A 17,765-nucleotide genomic window follows, 5' to 3' on the forward strand; every position below is an offset into this window, starting at 1 on the left:
CCCATGCTGTTGACAATTCTCGGAACAGCCGCTCGCCTTCACCACGTGGGCACCAGTTTCGTTCAGCGCAAGTACGTCACCCATCGTCCCGTTCGCCGCAGCCACGGCGCTTCTCGTTCCCCGTGGCTTCCGGCCGCATCGTCCCGGAAAACTTAGAAATGCAGCCCCTGAGGTGGTGCTGCATTGACGACTTCCGCAGCTAATCCTCTCTCCGTTCCTACCAGACTGAGTGTAATAGACGCTGAAGTAGACGGTGTACCTGTACAAGCACTTCTACACACCGGCGCAAGTATTTTGGTCATTGGTTCAAGCCTACGCACACGTTTAAAGAAAGTTCTGACACCAGCAACTGCACAAATGCTCCGTGAGGCTGATGGCGACTCGCCGATGGTTCTCAGTCTGTGCACTGCCCGCTTAAGTATAAAGGACCACACTACTCCTGTCATTTAGCCGTGGTTGACCGCTGCCCTTATAACGTTATCCTAGGCCTGTACTTCTCGAATCATTCTGCTCCTATCGATTGTGCTACTGGCGCCCTTCAGGTAGAGCTGCCTCAGATAGCCGCTGAACACCACACTGCTCCGCCACGCCTGTGCTCTCTTCAGGATGTACGACTGTCACCTTAGGCAGCCAACTACGTCATTTCGACCCCTCAGCCACAGGTTCCCAATGGTCAATATATTCTCCTTCCTCTCGCCGATGTCTTTTAGAGCGCAACATCGCCATTCCCCATATGCTTGTGACTGTCACTGACAACTGTACCTCGCTCCCACTTCTCAATTTCAACTTTTGCCCTCAAGTGCTTTCTCGTGGCATGATCTTTGCCAGCGTATCCAATGCTGACGAATTTGAAATAGCGGCTCTCCCTACCGAAATTGATTTACTTCAGTCTCCTATAGCTAACAGCACCTGTTCTATGCCAAATTGTTTCTCAAAGATGATTGTACCCGACCTCCATCCTGCGCAAGCCAACAACATCCATCGCCGTCTGGCCTCGTATACCGCCATTTTTTATTTCGACGACAGACCTCTAGGGCAAACATCCACCGTTCAGCACCTTTTAAACATGGGTGACGCAAGTCCCATTCGTCGACGCCCCTATCGTGTCTCCCACATTGAGCGCAGAGTTATTCAAGCGGAAGTGGACAAAATGCTCAACAAAGGTCTCATAGAACCGTCCTTGGGCGTCCCCTGTCATCCTTGTGAAGAAAAAGGTCGGTACTTGGCGCTTCTGCGTTGACTATCGCCACCCCAACAAGATCACGCGAAAAGACGGATACCCGCTAGAACGCATCAATTACGTGTTGGACTGCCTGCACGGTGCTACATACTTCTCGTCTATTGATCTTCGGTCCGGCAACTGGCAGATTTCTGTCGATGAGATGGACCGCGAGAAGACGGCCTTCATTACACCGGATCGTTTATACCAGTTTAAGGTGACACCTTTTGAACTATGAAACGCCCCTGCCACTCAAGGTGGATGATTGGGCCCGTTGGGGATACATGATCTAAGATCTAGGCCCTTGCCACATTCGAACGAATAATGGACTCTCTCTTGAGTGGTTATAAGTGGTCTAGTTTTTTCTGTTACCTAGTTGATGTGACAGTCTTTTCATGTACTTTTGATAGCCACCTGACCCGTCTCGCTGCGATTCTCACAGTCTTCAGAACAGCTGGGCTACAGCTAAACTCCAAGAAATGTCTATTCGGCCGCCGTCAGATTATCATTCTGGGCCATCTTGTAAACGCCGATTGCGTCCAACCAGATCCCGAGAAGATCGACGCCATCCGTAGCTTTCCGGTGCCCTGTTCTACATCCGACGTCCTGAGCTTCATCGGCTTAAGTTCCTACTTTCCTGGTTTTGTGAAAAACTTCGCCGACGTTGCCAGGCTACTCACAGATTTGCTGAAAAAGGATACCATGATCTCATGGCGCCCTGAGCAGGCTCAAGCGTTTACCGCTCTGATCGGCTGCTTAACTACGCCCCCCATACTTGCCCACTTTAATCCTTCTGCTGCCGCAGAAAATCACACCTAATTCAGTGGCGACGGTATTGGCGCAGTTCTCGCTCAGTGGCACCATGAAAGACAGTGCGTGATAGCTTACGCCAGTCGCCTGCTTTCCCTCCCTGAGATGCCCCGCCACGGTGGTATAGTGGCTAAGGTACTCGGCTGCTGACCCGCAGGGCGCGGGTTCAAATCCCGGCTGCGGCGGCTGCATTTCCGATGGAGGCGGAAATGTTGTAGGCCCGTGTGCTCAGATTTGGGTGCACGTTAAAGAACCCCAGGTGGTCTAAATTTCCGGAGCTCTCTACTACGGCGTCTCTCATAATCATATAGTGGCTTAGGGACGTTAAACCCCACATATCGATTAATCCCTCCCTGAGATGAATTATTCCATCACCGAGAGAGAGTGTTTAGCTTTAGTTTGGCCCGTCACCAAGTTTCGGTCATATTTTTATGGCTGCATGTTCTCCGTCATTATGGACCACCACGCCCTCTGCTGCCTGACATCTCTGAAAGACCCGACTCGACGTATGGGTCGCTGGGATCTGAGGCTCCAAAAATTTTCGTTTAGCGTCAGCTACAAGTCTGTCCGTTTACGCAAGGACGCAGTCTTTCTCATCATCCGGTGAACCCTCCTGATCCTGTTGCGACTGACCTGGAGAAGAGCGTAATGATATTTACTGACATCAGCAATATGCGCATTGAACAACGAAGGGATCAGTCAGTACGCACTATCATCGACGGCATTCAATCTGACAGCCATGACGCTGAATCCCGTAGGTTCATGCTGCATGGCGGCATCCTATACCACCGCCACGTCAGCACTGAAGGCCCTCAGATTCTGCTTGTCATCTACCGTCATCTACGGCCTGCCATACTTTAACAACTTCACGACGCACCAACAGCTGGACACCTCGGTGTTTCCCGCACATACGACCGCGTGTGACGTTGGTTCTTCTGGCCAGGACTGTGCCGCAGCGTGCGTCGATATGTCGCCACTTGCGACCTCTGCCAGCACCGGAAAAGATCTTCTTTGCTGCCAGCTGGATATCTGCAACCAATCGAAGTCCCCTCTGAACCATTTGATCGCGTGGAACTCGACCTTCTTGGTCCTTTTCCAACGACTACACTGGGAAGCGAATGGATCGCTGTCGCCACAGATTATGTGACCCGTTACGCGATAACCAAGGCCATGCCAACCAGTTGCGCCACTGACGTCGCAGATTTTCTTCTTCATGACGTCATCTTACACCACGGTGCACGCCGACAGCTGCTTACGGACCGCGGCCGCTTTTTTTTATCCAAAGCTGTCGACAACCTCCTTCGATCGTGTGCTACAGCGCGTAAGCTATCTACCGCCTACCACCCACAAACTAATGGCCTAACTGAACGTCTCAACCGCATGCTCACAGAGATGCTTTCGATGTACGTCTCCGAAGATCATCGTGACTGGGACACCATGTTGGCCTATGTAACTTTCGCAACTAATTCATCTCGACATAATACCACGGGAGTCTCACATTTTTATCTTTTGTATAGTCGCGACACCATGTTGCCATTTGAAACCACATTACCTCCCAATCCATCTGCTTCCGAGCATGCTCGCGAAGCCATTGATCGGGCTCCCATGGCTCGTCAAGTGGTCCAGTTTCATCTCACCGGGTCACAGGATATGCCGAAATCCCGCTACGACCATCGGCATCGTAATATAACGTTTGCCCAAGGTGACCGTGTGCTCCTCTAGTCACCGTGTCGCCGTGTTGCCGTGTAGGTCTCTCCGAAAAACGTTTTTCGCGATACGCAGGACCGTATCTAGTCTTACGCCAAATTAGCGACGTCAACTACGAGAGAGCACCATTGCACTCCAATGCGTGAACATGTTCGTCACTTTTTGACATTGTCCATGATTCGCGCATAAAACTACTTTTGTCGCATTTCTCCGGACTTACGCTGAGACGGCGCTCCAACGCACGGGGGTCCCGTTACGGAGATGAAGTAAAGGAAGAGGAAGTACAGAATCAGCTGACAGGCGCGCGAGTGTGCAATCAGCCATTGTGACTTTAGCTTGTGGTTGTTCCTCTGTAAATGCGTTTTGTACAGAAGTCACCAACACCGTAACAATATGCTGACAACTACCGAGCCGATGACACCTTTGTCGCCTTCGCTTCACCAGGTTCTTGAATGACAAGTCGCCGAAGCATTGCCGCCACCTGAATCTCCACCATGTCTTGCCGTGTTACTAACGTACGCAGCCGCTGTTGCTCGGCTACGTGCTTTATTGTCTCCGGCTACCTGCGAAGCGACTCGCAACGTTTAATTGTCGACGCCACCTGCGCGCCCGTTTACCATCCCGTCTACAGCTGTATGTGAAACAAGTCGGAAGGTTTATATGACGCCGCCCCCTGCAAGACAGTTTACGGTACCTTATTAAGTGAACAGTGCCCCCCCCCCCCCTTCAGTCAAAGGCACACGCCGGATAATCGACCAATATGTTTTTCATGTGGCATCACGGGCCACATAGCTCGTCACTGCCGCCGTCGCAGCTTCCCTTCTCGTGACATTGCAGGAGCCTCACATTAGATGCCTAGTCAGCCATGATATTCCGTTTCTGCCAATCGACCTCCAGACGTATGTACCGGTCACCGACCATATAGCTCAAGTCGTTCGCCTTCTCTTCGTCGCCGAACAATTTTTCCTATGCTACGTCACAGCAGCCCACCGGAAGGGAAAAACTGACGGGCGCAGTTCCGGAGGCAAGAACTGCGTTGGCAGCGAAAATTTTAAAACCTAACGGCTGTCTCCCGAACGAAATCGAACTCTATATTTATGACATCAAGGTGTACGGACTTGTTGACACTCAAGCTGCCGTATCTGTATTTGCTAGAAACTCTGCTGAAACTTGCAGAAAGTGACCACTCAACTTACCGACCTATGATTTGATTGCATGATTTCGGTTTATTTCCAACACAAAATGTTGGGTGTTCCCCAGGCAAAAAAGCTGTTGCAAAACAGCTTGATGGGACCTGGGAGACCATACAGGCAGCAGCGAATAAAAAGTATAACTAACACGACATGATACAACTTATACAACTTGACAAGATATAATAGCATCGGTACATAGCAAAGTAAATATAAGGAGGTACAACAAAAATGCACAGATACAGCGAAATGAATGTAACAGGGAAATGCATCAGAAATAAAATGCACCCATATAACTAGGATAACTGCACATACCGAAAATGCAAACGTTTTAACGTATAAAAATGCAATGCAAGAACAGTGGTGCAGTGACAGTTAATGAGGTTATGACGTAACGGCTGCACAGTCATTTAATAGGAAAAGTCTTATTTACTTTTTAAATCTATGGAATGGCATATCAAAATTTATTTGTGAAGATACACGATTTATTAGTGCAGGTATCTGATAAGTGAGGGCTGACCTTCCGTAGTTCGTACGTGTTCTTGGTATTAGTGTCTGTGTATTACGTAGTGGATAATGTCTTGATGTTGCATGTGCCATGTCTATAAGATCATGTTTCTGTATGTGCAGGAAGAGTTTATAATCGTGTAATTTATCTTTGGTAATGGCTACGTCCAACCATATTCAGCTTCCAGCTTTGTTCACTGTGCGAGTCGTCATTCAAAGAGCAGTGTACGTCGTTTCATTTGTAGTTTTATTTCGTTCTTCGCATGGTGTTATCCTTTGGTGGGACTTTCGTCAAATTTTGCTTTGGTCGACTATGCTCGTTCAGAACTCGCGTTATCTGAGTCATGCTATGACTTTGATCATGGCGCTTCGTGTAGAAGGTTTGCTGCTTCTGACGTTGACATAGCGTCTTTCTCAGCTGTTGTTGTCCCGGTTTCGTATGCCTCTCCTCTGAAATCGCCTGTGTTGTTTATGCAATCGGTCACTCATGCTTCCGTTTGCCGTCATCCTTCTCCGCAACGGTCACGCTGCCATTTATGTGAGCGATTCCTCGAATAGCCCGTCATGCCTATTTCAGGGAGAATGCCTGGGAAGCTGCCGACTGTACGAGTTCGTTCTTCTAGCTACGTGCTATACCCGATTCTATGGTTTCGCTCCCAATTTGTGCTGTCCCCCCTACCAACGCGACAAATGATGTTCTGGACGTTTTCTCGGATGCCAACGAATCCGAGCTTGCACCAACTTGGTGTCAAGAGATCAAACTTCTTCTTTTCTGTTTTCGCTCTTCTCTCGATTGTGACCAGTCAGGCTTATTTATCCGAACCTCCATGGTCGTTCAAAGTATTAACACCAGTCAACAAGCCCCGCTAGGACAGCGTCCGCACCGTGCGTCATCTGCTGAATGCCTTGTTATTGATGAACAATTGGACAACCCGTTGAAACGTGGCATCATTGAGCCCTCAAACTGCACCTGAGCTTCACTGGTAGTTCTTGTGAAGAAAAAAGACGAATTCATCTGGTTTTGCGTTGACTACCCCCGCCTCAACAAGATAACGCACAAAGAAGTAGACCCTCTGCCTAGCATCGATGGTGCTTTGGACTGCCTACAAGAAGCAGAGTTCATTTGATCGTTATATTTGCGCTCCAGCTACTGGCAGGGGCCAATGGCAGAGTATGACAGCCCGAAGACAGCCTTTGTAACACCGGATGGACTAAATGAAGTCACCGTTATGTCCTTTGGCCTCTGCAAGAAAAAAGATGGGCGCTGTGATCGCAGGCTTGCATCCAGTTTGCCCTTGCACTTGATAAATCTCTCGTTCACTGAGGTAACTCCTGCTTGGTAATCCCCGAATTCACATGGATTTCATAATGGCTGGCCTAAAATGGCACACCTGCTTTGTTTACCTTGATGATTTCGCCCTATTTTCCCGGAACTTCGACGAACACCTCGAGAGGTTACAGTCTGTGCTCGAAGCAAACCGTAGTATGTCAGGATTAACGCTGAAACCAGAAAAGTGCCACTTCGCCTATGAGCAACTGAAGTTTCTGGGCCACGTCGCCATCACCTAGGTAGTCCTGCTTAACCACACGAAAACTACAGCGATTGCCAACTTTCCGAGGCCGAAGGACAAGAAAGGGGTGCGAAGACTCCTCGGACTTTAAGCGTAATACCAGTGCTTTGTCAAAAACTTCTCAAAAAACGAAAAACCACTCACGCGCTTGGCGAATGACAATGTTCAATTCATCTGGGGTGAAACGCAACAAAAGGCGCTTTGTGAACTTCGAAATTATCTGCAGGGCCCGCCTGTACTCGCACATTTCAACGAGCAGGCCCAAAAAGAAAAGCATACAGACGCCTTTGACGTAGGCTTGGGTGCAGTTCCTGTACAAAAGCTCAACGGCTGTGAAAGAGTAATCGCTTGCGCCAGCCGATGCACATAAAGAAAGAACTATTCGGCCACACAAAAAGAGTGCCTTGAATATTATGCGCTATTTCAAAGTTTGGCCCACAGGTCTATGGAGGCCTTTTAGGTGTTAACGGACCACCATGCGCTGTGTTGGCTCGCAAACTTGGAAGATTCGTCTGGACGACTGGGACGATAGAACCTGCGCCTGCAGGAATACGACGTCTGGCAGAAAACACTCAAACGCCGACTGCCTATCACATGCTTCAGTCGACCCGCAGCCAAAAGACTCCGACAAAGACGCCGCGTTTCTCGTCATCGTCACAGCAAAAAAACTAGCCACTTAGCAGCGTGTCGACCCTCATTTTAATGTCATGGTAGACTACCCAGAAGAGCGACTTCGCCGCGCCTATGGCATTTAAGCGCCAGTCCACCACATTTTATCGGAAAAATTTGATGCTCGTGAAAAATTTCGATCCTTTAACGCGGTGGAAATACCTGCTCGTAATACCGGCTGGACTCAAAGACGAAATCTTGCAAGCGTGCCACAGCGAACCGACATCAGGACACCTCGGCATGGCCCGTACAGTCGGGAGCAACAAGCCAAAACACTACTAGATCGGTCTCGCGTACGACGTCACACATTACGTGAGGAGCTGCTGCGACTGCCAGTGCCGGAACACACCACTGACTCGACTAGCCGGCCTCCCACAGCTAATTGCCATGCCATCAAAGCCCTTCCAACAGCTTGTCATGGACCTTGTTTTTCCGTTCTCAACGTCACGAGCCAAAAAAAATGGCATCGTCACACCAACAGATTGCATGAGGCGCTATGCAGAGACCGCCATTCTTCCCAGGGGGACTGCAGAAGAAGTTGCCAAATTTGTCGTTCACTAAGTAGTCCTGCGGCACGGCGCTCGTGAAGTCCTAATCAAAGACCGCAGATCTGCGTTCAGTGCAGAGCTTGTGAAAGTAGTCTCGTGCTACAGCAACACAGATCACCGTAGGACCACCCCGTACCACACCCAGGTGAATGGACTGAATGAACGCCTGAACAAGACAATTGCGGATATGCTTTCTATGTACGTCGACATTGAACATGAGACGTGAGACGCAGTATACCCTTATGTACGTTCGCGTACAACACTGCTACTGAAGAAATCACAAAGATAACGCCATTCGAGCTGCTCTATGGACGCCAGTCCACAACGATGCTTGACGCGATGATGCCACACGACGTAGAAGACGACGACCTCAACGCGGACGTCCAGGAGTACCTGCAACGCGCGGAAGCTCGGCAGCTCGCTCGAGTGCGTACAACGAATCAGCACATAGTGGATGAAGAATGCTTCAACTTACGACAACTAGATGCTGATTATCTACCGAGAGATGTCGTAGGGGTTCAGAGTTCAATTCGACGTCGCGGACTCAGCGAAAAGCTCTTGCGACGGTACTTCTTAACATACAGAATTCAGCGATGCCTTGCTCAACTTTTCTATGAGGTTGCGCCCAATGGTGACGTGGTTCGCCCCTAGCCCTACTATGCCAGATGATGAACTCTCATGTAAGGACTACCCTTTCAATTCGGCATCGGCTCGTTGCCTTCTAGAACGGAAAATAATGCGGCAAGCCATGCCTTTTGGTTTGTTAATTTGTGCGTTAACTTTCCGGCATCTGGCAGCACCCATCTTCATCAACGTCGAAAGAACACATTTTCATCTCTTCTTTTTTCGTAGCATGCAAGGTACCTAATTTGATTGGGAGAGAGTTTTCTCCTTTCCATATTAGAGCTGTATTATCAACCTAAAAACCTGCTGGAAAACCGGGAGGGTGGCAACAACTTCATTTACTGAACCATGTAGACACACCCATGCCGCTGAGTCGACTGCTTCTTTGCCGCTTAATTTTTCGCCATTTTCAGTTCTTTGGTGAGCACTGGTTCGCTCAGATAAACCTCATTCAAGGAAAGGCCATTTTGTCGTTTCTATCTGCGTTTCAGTATCTAACCCTACCATCCTCCGCCATACCCCACACCTTGCCGCCGCGGATTCAACGAACCTCTCGCCGTTTACGCGCCACCTATAAAAATGCAAACCCTGGAGTGCCACAACCACCGTACTTGCCAAAGGCACACAATTTTAATTAGTTTATACAAGAGAAGATTTAGTTAAGACATGGGATCCAGTGAGACAAGAACGAGACATTCTCAGATGAGTCACTTGTTCGATGTTTCTTTCCTACCGCAAAAAATAGCCCCGTATCTGTTTGTTTCACTGACGATAATCTTGCGTTTGGAGAGAGTAAACAAAACGTTTAGTTGGTGATCTGCGCGAGTAACTTGGTGAATGGTATTTTTAAGGCGCTGCGTTAGAGAGTCTTGATTCGTGTAGCGAAGGCGAACGAGCACATCGAGGCACATGAGACACAAGCGCTATCTGGCAGTTAGCTTCAAAAACAAAGAAAGGCGTGTGCACCTGTATCGGAGGCAATAAAGTGTAGAACGCAAACTGACGAGCAGGTGCCACCACAGTGTCTTCTTAGCAAAGCGTTCGAACAACGGAAACAGTTGCGTTTTTGTGCTTAGCGTTGCATTGTCAGCTCAGCGCGATAAACGCTATGGTGCTTAGAATTACTTGTGTATGGCTTTTCTAGTATAAAGGCGTGCATACAGAAAATTGACGTGTTTTTTCGTGCTTCAGATATGCCCAATCATTGCTTTTAATTGACAATCGCACAAGCATGAACGCTGAAAGTTGAGCAATATTGGTGGGCACTGCTGATGGGGTAGGATTTTGTTCGTTTGAGGTATCGTTTCGCTGGACAAACAGACAATTCTACAGACAGACAGACAGACCAAATTTTTGCGTTGAAGTACTCCTAGAAAGGCTATTATTTTTAAAATACTGCTGCATACATCACCTGATTCCTACTTCCACACTGCCAGAAAATAATGCGATCGAAGGGGCGCCTTCTGCAGCGTGTTTGGTTTGGTTTTTTTGGCTCACTTCAAGTTCAACGAGTGCTGAAATAATTGCTTAGAGCTCACGACACAGAAGCACAATTGATCATGACCAATCTGTAGTGGAGCGCTCGATAAATTTAGATCGTTTGGTGCTCTTTAATGGGCGCCTAATTTTAAGCAAACAGGGGTTGCAGTCGTGCGCTGTAACCTGTCAACCACGATGGCGAATAAATTTGACAAAGAATTCTTAAGATGCCAAAAAAAAAGGTACGTGCCTTTGGTGATGGAGCAACAGCGCTGTGGTCCGTGAACTCCTGGGCTACGACGTGTCGATATGGTAAGTCATAGTCAACATCCAGAATAGTGGAGAACTTTCTCGGGAGGAAAATATCAAGCACGGCAATAGAGACTCCACATACTGCTGCGGCGGACCCTGTATGAAACACACAAAACAAGATGATTGAAAGGTGGTATCACGCTAACTTCTTTTGACAACTTCATTGCTTCTCGTTTGCTGGGTGGCTTCAAGATATATTTATAAAAGCATGCATTCCATAATCAACACAAAAAGTAATGGTCGAATGTCTTTCCTAAAGAATGTGTCCCGCTACTTTAGGAGGCTGAGCCGTCATGGCGAAGAGTCGGCGCACAAACTGGCACCAAATGATTCTCTTCAGCTCTAAAGGTCCACTCGTATGAGGAGCTTGCTGCTGAGCACGACCGCACTCCGCGGAGCGCTAGTCAATCCGTCACGGCTACGCATCGCAGCCAAGCGGTGCAGGCGTGCAATGACTCGCGCAATATAATTTGCGTCATGTGCTACAGCACTGGTGCGTGTCGCTCTGGCAGTACAGCAGAAGTAACGTGCTCCCTGCGCTTGCGCCGCTTGGCTTCAGCGCGTCAGCACCGGATGGACTTACACTTCATGTAGCATAGCCACGCTGCAAGTCCTATTGGTGTTTCTGTTTGCGCAGTAATAATTCATCCTTAATAATGCATCGTTGAATGAGGCATCGAAGAATTCCTCTTTTTCGTAAGCGATTCAGTGCGCGCTGGACAAAGGCCAGCTACCTACGATCTCGGAAACAAAATAGACGAATGTCGACTTCGGAGCAGCAACGGATGAAGTACACAGAGGCGAAGAAGTCCACTCCTCTGCAACGAACGTTTTGAAACTCAGCGTTGACCCCTCGATAAGCTCCAGCAACACGACCACGCATTGAAGAGCTAATCACGGAGGCCTTGAGCTTTGGTTGCTGCTTCGCAGCACGTTTGCCAAATAGCATGACGAGAGAAGGAAACACTGAAAACGTTTAAAATCGAACGTCCTGAATCGCGACCATGGGGCTTGCCTTGCAATTAGTCGCGCAAAAATAAGGAAGATGTGTTCACACTCGCATTAGTGGCACAGGACAATGCAAGGACGGCGGAGCTAGTGTTCAGACTGGCAAGGAAAAAGGTGTCCTCCCAAGGCGCTGACACAACACGAGTCTGGAAGGAACACGCCACGTGAGTAGTGGAACGTATTTCTTTCGGAGATTTGTTGAGCATATAGTGTTGGGCATGTCAAGGTAACAGCACAAAAGACGAGGAAAACATATGCACACACTCAACAGCGCTTCCTCTGTTCTCCCTCTGTTATCGTCTTTCGCGCTGTTACCTTAGGATATTTTTAACCTTCTAGCCCACAAGTTGACCCTCCAGTGTTATTTATTTTTGCGGGAACATGCCGCCAACTAGTGTTATGAGATTTTGGCTGGATCATGTCACGCGCGCCTTGCATGTGCTTTAGGGTTGAAGCTCCTTAGGCCATGAATCGTTCTCTCCTCTATAGTATTATTATTATTAGTAGTATTATTGTTATTATTATTATTAGTAATAGTAGTAGTAGTAGTAGTATGTAGCCACCTCTAGTTTATAAGTTGCTCAATAGTTGACATTGTGTGTATAGGTTCTTGAGAATGAAAAAAAACTAGGTGGTGCTAGTGGTTTTCACAGCATAACCGTTGAGTGCTTGACAATGATCAGGGAGAAGCGTCCGTCCATACGCCCGTGTGTCCGTTCGTTCGCCAGCCGTACATCCGTCTGTGCTTCTTTTCGTCAATCCATTCGTGCTTTCATTCGTCCAACCATCCGTCTGAGCATCCGTCTTTCTATCTCTCCGTCCACACGTCTACCTGTGCTTCAGTTCATCCGTCCATGCGTTCGTCCGTGCTTCCGTCCTACCGTCCGCTCGTACGTCCATGTGTCCATCCATCTGTCTGTCCGTCCATGTGCCCATCTGTCCATGCTTACATCCGACTGTCCGTCCGTGCTTCCGCCCATGTGTCCTTCGTGCGTCCATGCCTTTTTGCGCCCGTCCCTGCGTCTGAACGAATGGCTGGACGGATGGACGCTTCACACCGCTCATCATCTTTCACTCTGTGGATATGCCGCTATTCTAATTGCGAAGCATTTTTTAGCGAACTTAGGCAAGTTTGATTCTATCTATCTATCTATCTATCTATCTATCTATCTATCTATCTATCTATCTATCTAGCCACCTTTGACTTCTAGCTCTCCTGGGAGTTTCGAATATAGAATCAATACACAAATATATGGCATAGCATAACTGTATGACGAGCATAACTGACTAGTCATAGCACTAAAATTATGACATAAATTTCATGAATGTCATGATTACATGTCGTGGTCTTGCTGCTATTGGGGTGGATTCATTCACACGGCTAACTTGTGTGGTAACGACATGTCTGCATGGCAAAACATAAGGGACAGACCCTGATGTGGAAATCAAGACGTGCATGTCATAGAATCATAACTACACGGCACGCTCGTGGTACGCTTTTGGTCATTCCGCTAGCTTCGTATTTACGAAACATATAATACGTGACACGAATGGATGAGGAAGATATAAGACTGGCGCAAACATCATATTCATGAAGTGCGTGTCATGTAGAAACATGACTACATGCCACGCTCATGAAGCACTTGCGGCCGTTTCGCTAGATTCACATATACCAAATTTGATAATACGTGAAGTGAATGAATCACCAATGTATATGACCGGTGCAAACATGATAATTATGACAATAGTGTCATGTGAGAACATGACTACACGCTACGCTACTAGTGCACTTTAGGCCATTTCGCTCGCTCCACATATACCAAATTTGGTATTACGTGACGTGAATGGATGACGAAGATATACGATAGTACAGACGTGATAAAAGTGTCATCTAAGAAAATGACTACGTAGGTAACATTCATTACATTGTCGCGGCCGTTTCGCTAGCTTCACATATACCAAATTTGATATTACGTGACGTGAGTGGACGATGAACACAAATGCCAGGCGAAAACTTGATATAGTCATGACACGGAAGTCATGTGCGGCCTAATTTGCGTCTGCCTCGTAACGTTGTGCGGAATTTCATGTGACATATTAGCCTTCCTCATTCGTGCTTAGCATATCATGGATTTTCACTGTAGTGGGATCTGCTATTTTGGTTTTATTACATTAAAACCGATGGGAACACTCTCCACTGAATTTTGTTGCCGGCGTCATCGTCACTCAAAAAAAAAACTCTGAAAAAAAGGCTATGGCGCGCGGAATTCAACCTGAGACACTTGAGACGTGAGTGCGGAGTGTTAGCCACTGAGAAGCTCGTCCTTCAACGGTCAAATGGCAAGGTATTCATATCTACCGCTGGTGATGGGCATCTCAGGAGTGAACTATCGTGTTTTCAGCACTACCGTCAAGATGGCGCGATGAGCGCGTGGTGGCACGGGTTTTTATCTCCTATGTGCACTTGGCCCCTCCGGGTAGATAAGGTAGACGCTCGCTTACGCACCCTTATCTCGCGTTAGGGACAATCTTGCGTCTTGGCTAGCGTTGGGCTTTCACTAGAACGTTTTTGTTTAGAGACCGGGCGCAGAAAGGTTGCTTCAATTGTTGTACATGCTCCCTTTGTGGAAAGGCCGTGCTTTTAAGACGCAGCGAAGCAACAACTCAGACGCTTATTCGCGTTCATCTGTATCTCTGAGCACGTTTTGGGCGTCATTTGTGCCTGAGAAACGCAGGGCACGTGTCCATCCACTTGCAATTTGGTACATGACCTTCTAGTTTGTTGCTATCGCATTGAAATCGTAATAAAGTTGTTACTTTTTTACGTAAGGTAACTACTGTTAGGTGGCGTGTACGTCACGTGGCTAGTGTTGCACAATTTTACGTGGAGTAACCACCATGCTATAGTAAACTTTGGATGCTATGCCATTCCAGCAACCTCTCAAATAAGAAGCGTAAATAGAAGGGCCCTTTTTCTTGGTTATACACAATATAGTGAAAACTAACGGACAATGTTCCTAAGTAAAGTGCAGAAGATGCTATTAGAAATAATTGTAACGTAAATTTTAACAAGAAAAGGTGGACCAAAAGACAACTTGCCGCCGGCAGGAACTAAACCTACGACTTTCGAATAGCGTATTCTATAGTCTACCACTGAGCTTCGGTGTCGTCATCCCCCCCCCCCCTCGCTTGAAAGCGTGCCTATGTGCTTGGCACATACAAACTCCCTGGGGCGCTAAACCACACTAAGCAAGCTGCGTCATTCAGTACACTGTCCCTTCCTAGTTTCTTTCCTTCTTGTCCTCGGACCACTTCTTTGTACCCTTGCTTCCCTGTCCCATTTGAGAAGCGCACTATACTGATTTTTGGCTATGTATTGCCAGGAGAATAGCACAGCCTCGCACAGCACGTACTTGCCTTTTGTGCTTGATGCCTTTAACGATGCTGATAGTTTTCTGGTGGGCATGCGCTGAATTTTGTGAATATTGACGCGCGTATGTGCCAGTGGTGAGGACAACGAAGGAGCGCGAGTGTCTTTGGCCGAGGGCAAAAGACGAAGAAGTCGTTGCAGTCTGTTTCCTGCGATCGATAAATCGTATTTGTTTGAGGCGCTTTGTGTGCTCGTCAATCTCGCGTCGTCACACTGGTGGAGGTGCTGGGGTACGTCTTCATGCTTGGCACCCCTTCGCGGACCCGACATTCAAGCCCGGAATCACTACCACCCGTCGACACACTAGTCCACCGTTCCAGCCACCGTCTGCGAGGCCTAGCTTCCGAGCTCAATCCCTTTCCAGAAACTGCCAGCAATCGCTTGCCTCCTTCAACCACCATGGCCACTGCAGCTACATCGCACATGACACTTCAGAATCCCATGATTCCTGGCTGCTTTCATGGTGAGACCTATGAAGGTGCACAAGACTGCCTGGACCAGTTCGAACGCTGCGCGAAGTACAACCAGTGGGCCACCCCAGAAGACAAGCTCGCGAATGTGTACTTCTACCTGAAAGACAACGCCCAGACGTGGTACATCAACAGGGAAAGAAGCATGGCTACGTGGGATGACTTCCGCAACCAGCTGATTGACACCTTTAGTAGTCTTGACAGAAAGGCGTTTATATATCGCCGTCAAGTAATCTCGATTCCAGGAGATTAGCGGATATTTTGAGAGTGTGTCCTGCACCATGGGTCCTCATAAGTGATTTCAATGCGCACAGTCACGCATGGGGAAGTACGCGGACAAATGCAAGAGGACGCAGGTTAGCAAACATCGCCTACAACTATGGCCTTACTCTCCTGAACGACGGCAGCCCCACTTTTCTTCGAGGGGTGATATATGGCAGCTGTCTCGACCTTGCTTTTGTCTCCAACTCCCTCGCGAGATACGTCAAGTGGTTTTCAGATGTTGAGACACGAGGAAGTGATCACATTCCAATCTACATTAACATCAAAGGCTTGTCTAGTCATGGTCAGCGGACGACCATTCGAGCAGTCCAATGGACCAACTTCAAATCTGACATGGAAGATGCTTGCAGCGATGGCTTACGATCTGGGTTAGAGGAAACAATTAAGAGCACAATGCAAAACGCCACTCGCACGATGACGATATCTTCCACACGAAACGACTTTGATATAGAGCTGGAGCGACTCCGAGCATTTCGACGCCGGGCGGAGCGTCGGTATCGGCGTACAAAATCAATTCACAATCTTAGGGCAGCCAGGAGGATGCAAAAGAAGATTCGGCGTCGCATGGATAGATTAGCGTCGGAACGATGGACAACGTTTTGCCAGTCACTAGAACCTCGCAAGCCACTCTCACAAATTTGGAAAACGGTGCAAGGTCTGCGTCACCCTACGGAACAGCGCTTTCCATTCAAAGCGCTCGCGCTATTTCAAAGGAGGCAAGACATCGATGTCGCAGAAGATTTGTGTGCGCAGATCGCCAACCAAGCCACTCGTACAGATTCTCCAGTGAGAGGTGACGTCCCCCGTTCCCGTGACTACCACATGGACCTCCGTTTTACAATGGAGGAGCTCGAGGCGGCACTAGCTCTCTGCAGGCGTTCAACTTCTACGGGCCCAGATGGTATTCCGTACCAAGCCTTGTGCAACCTTGGGGAAGGTGCAAGGAGAGAACTGTTGAGCCTCTACAACATCTCGTGGCAGGATGGCAATATTCCTGATGACTGGAAAATAAGCCGCTTGTTACCCATCTTGAAGCAGGGCAAATCCCCACTCGAACTCACCTCATATCGCCCAATAGCACTGGCCAGCTGCGTAGGAAAGATAATGGAACGAATGATACTAGGCCGCCTGGAGTGGTATCTTGAATACTACAAGATTTATCCGAATTCAATGGCTGGTTTCCGACGCGACCGCTCTTCTATTGACAATGTCGTTGATCTAGTTTCGTACGTTCAGCACGAAAGATCCCGTAAGCGACTATCTGCAGCTTTGTTTTTAGATGTGAAAGGCGCTTATGATAACGTACTACATGAAGCCATCTTGGGTGCTCTTGCGGTGGTTGGCCTTGGTGGTCGAGCCTTTCGGTGGATTTCGAGTTACCTAGCTGCAAGATCATTCTTTGTGTTAACAGAAGATGGCCCAACTACGCGACGCTATACTTCCAGGGGTGTTCCTCAAGGCGGAGTTCTTAGCCCGACGCTATTCAATCTTGCACTAATTGGCCTTGCTGAATACTTGCCAAGCACCATTAAAATCTCAATATACGCAGACGACATCTGTGTCTGGACATCGGCAGTCACACGTCCTCAGATACGTTCCCGGCTTCAAAAAGCAGCAACTATGATTGCCAACTTCTTGTTCAAACAAGGTCTCAGCATATCACCACAAAAATGCGCGCTGGTGGCTTTCACTCGCAAAGCAATGACCCCTTATGTCATCTCAATCTGCGGGCGACCGATTTCTCACGCCAAAATCCACCGCTTTCTGGGCATCATTATTGATAGGGACCTCTGTTGGAGTCCGCATGTGACCTATATGAAGAAGCGCCTGACCGCAATTTCTCAACTGTTCAAGTTCCTGGCAGGAAAGACGTGGGGGATGTCAGTAGACGCAATGATGGAGCTCTACAGGGCCCTGTTTCTTGGTTTCCTCAAATATA

The 17,765-nt window shown here is 48.2% G+C and overlaps 1 protein-coding gene across 7 annotated transcripts in view; it reads right to left on the bottom strand.

The window, feature by feature from the left end:
- The window catches only part of LOC119178158 (dual oxidase maturation factor 2), an 832,350-nt gene that overhangs the window by 142,660 nt on the left and 671,925 nt on the right, over positions 1–17,765 (bottom strand). For all 7 annotated transcript variants that reach the window (XM_075888119.1, XM_075887924.1, XM_075887832.1 and 4 more), the window contains one exon: positions 10,575–10,732. In XM_075888119.1, coding sequence (XP_075744234.1) covers positions 10,575–10,732 — 158 coding nt within the window. The remainder of the gene's footprint in view (positions 1–10,574; positions 10,733–17,765) is intronic.

Source organism: Rhipicephalus microplus, chromosome 1 (genome assembly GCF_043290135.1).
Source record: "Rhipicephalus microplus isolate Deutch F79 chromosome 1, USDA_Rmic, whole genome shotgun sequence".
In the NCBI taxonomy this organism is placed as follows: domain Eukaryota; kingdom Metazoa; phylum Arthropoda; class Arachnida; order Ixodida; family Ixodidae; genus Rhipicephalus; species Rhipicephalus microplus.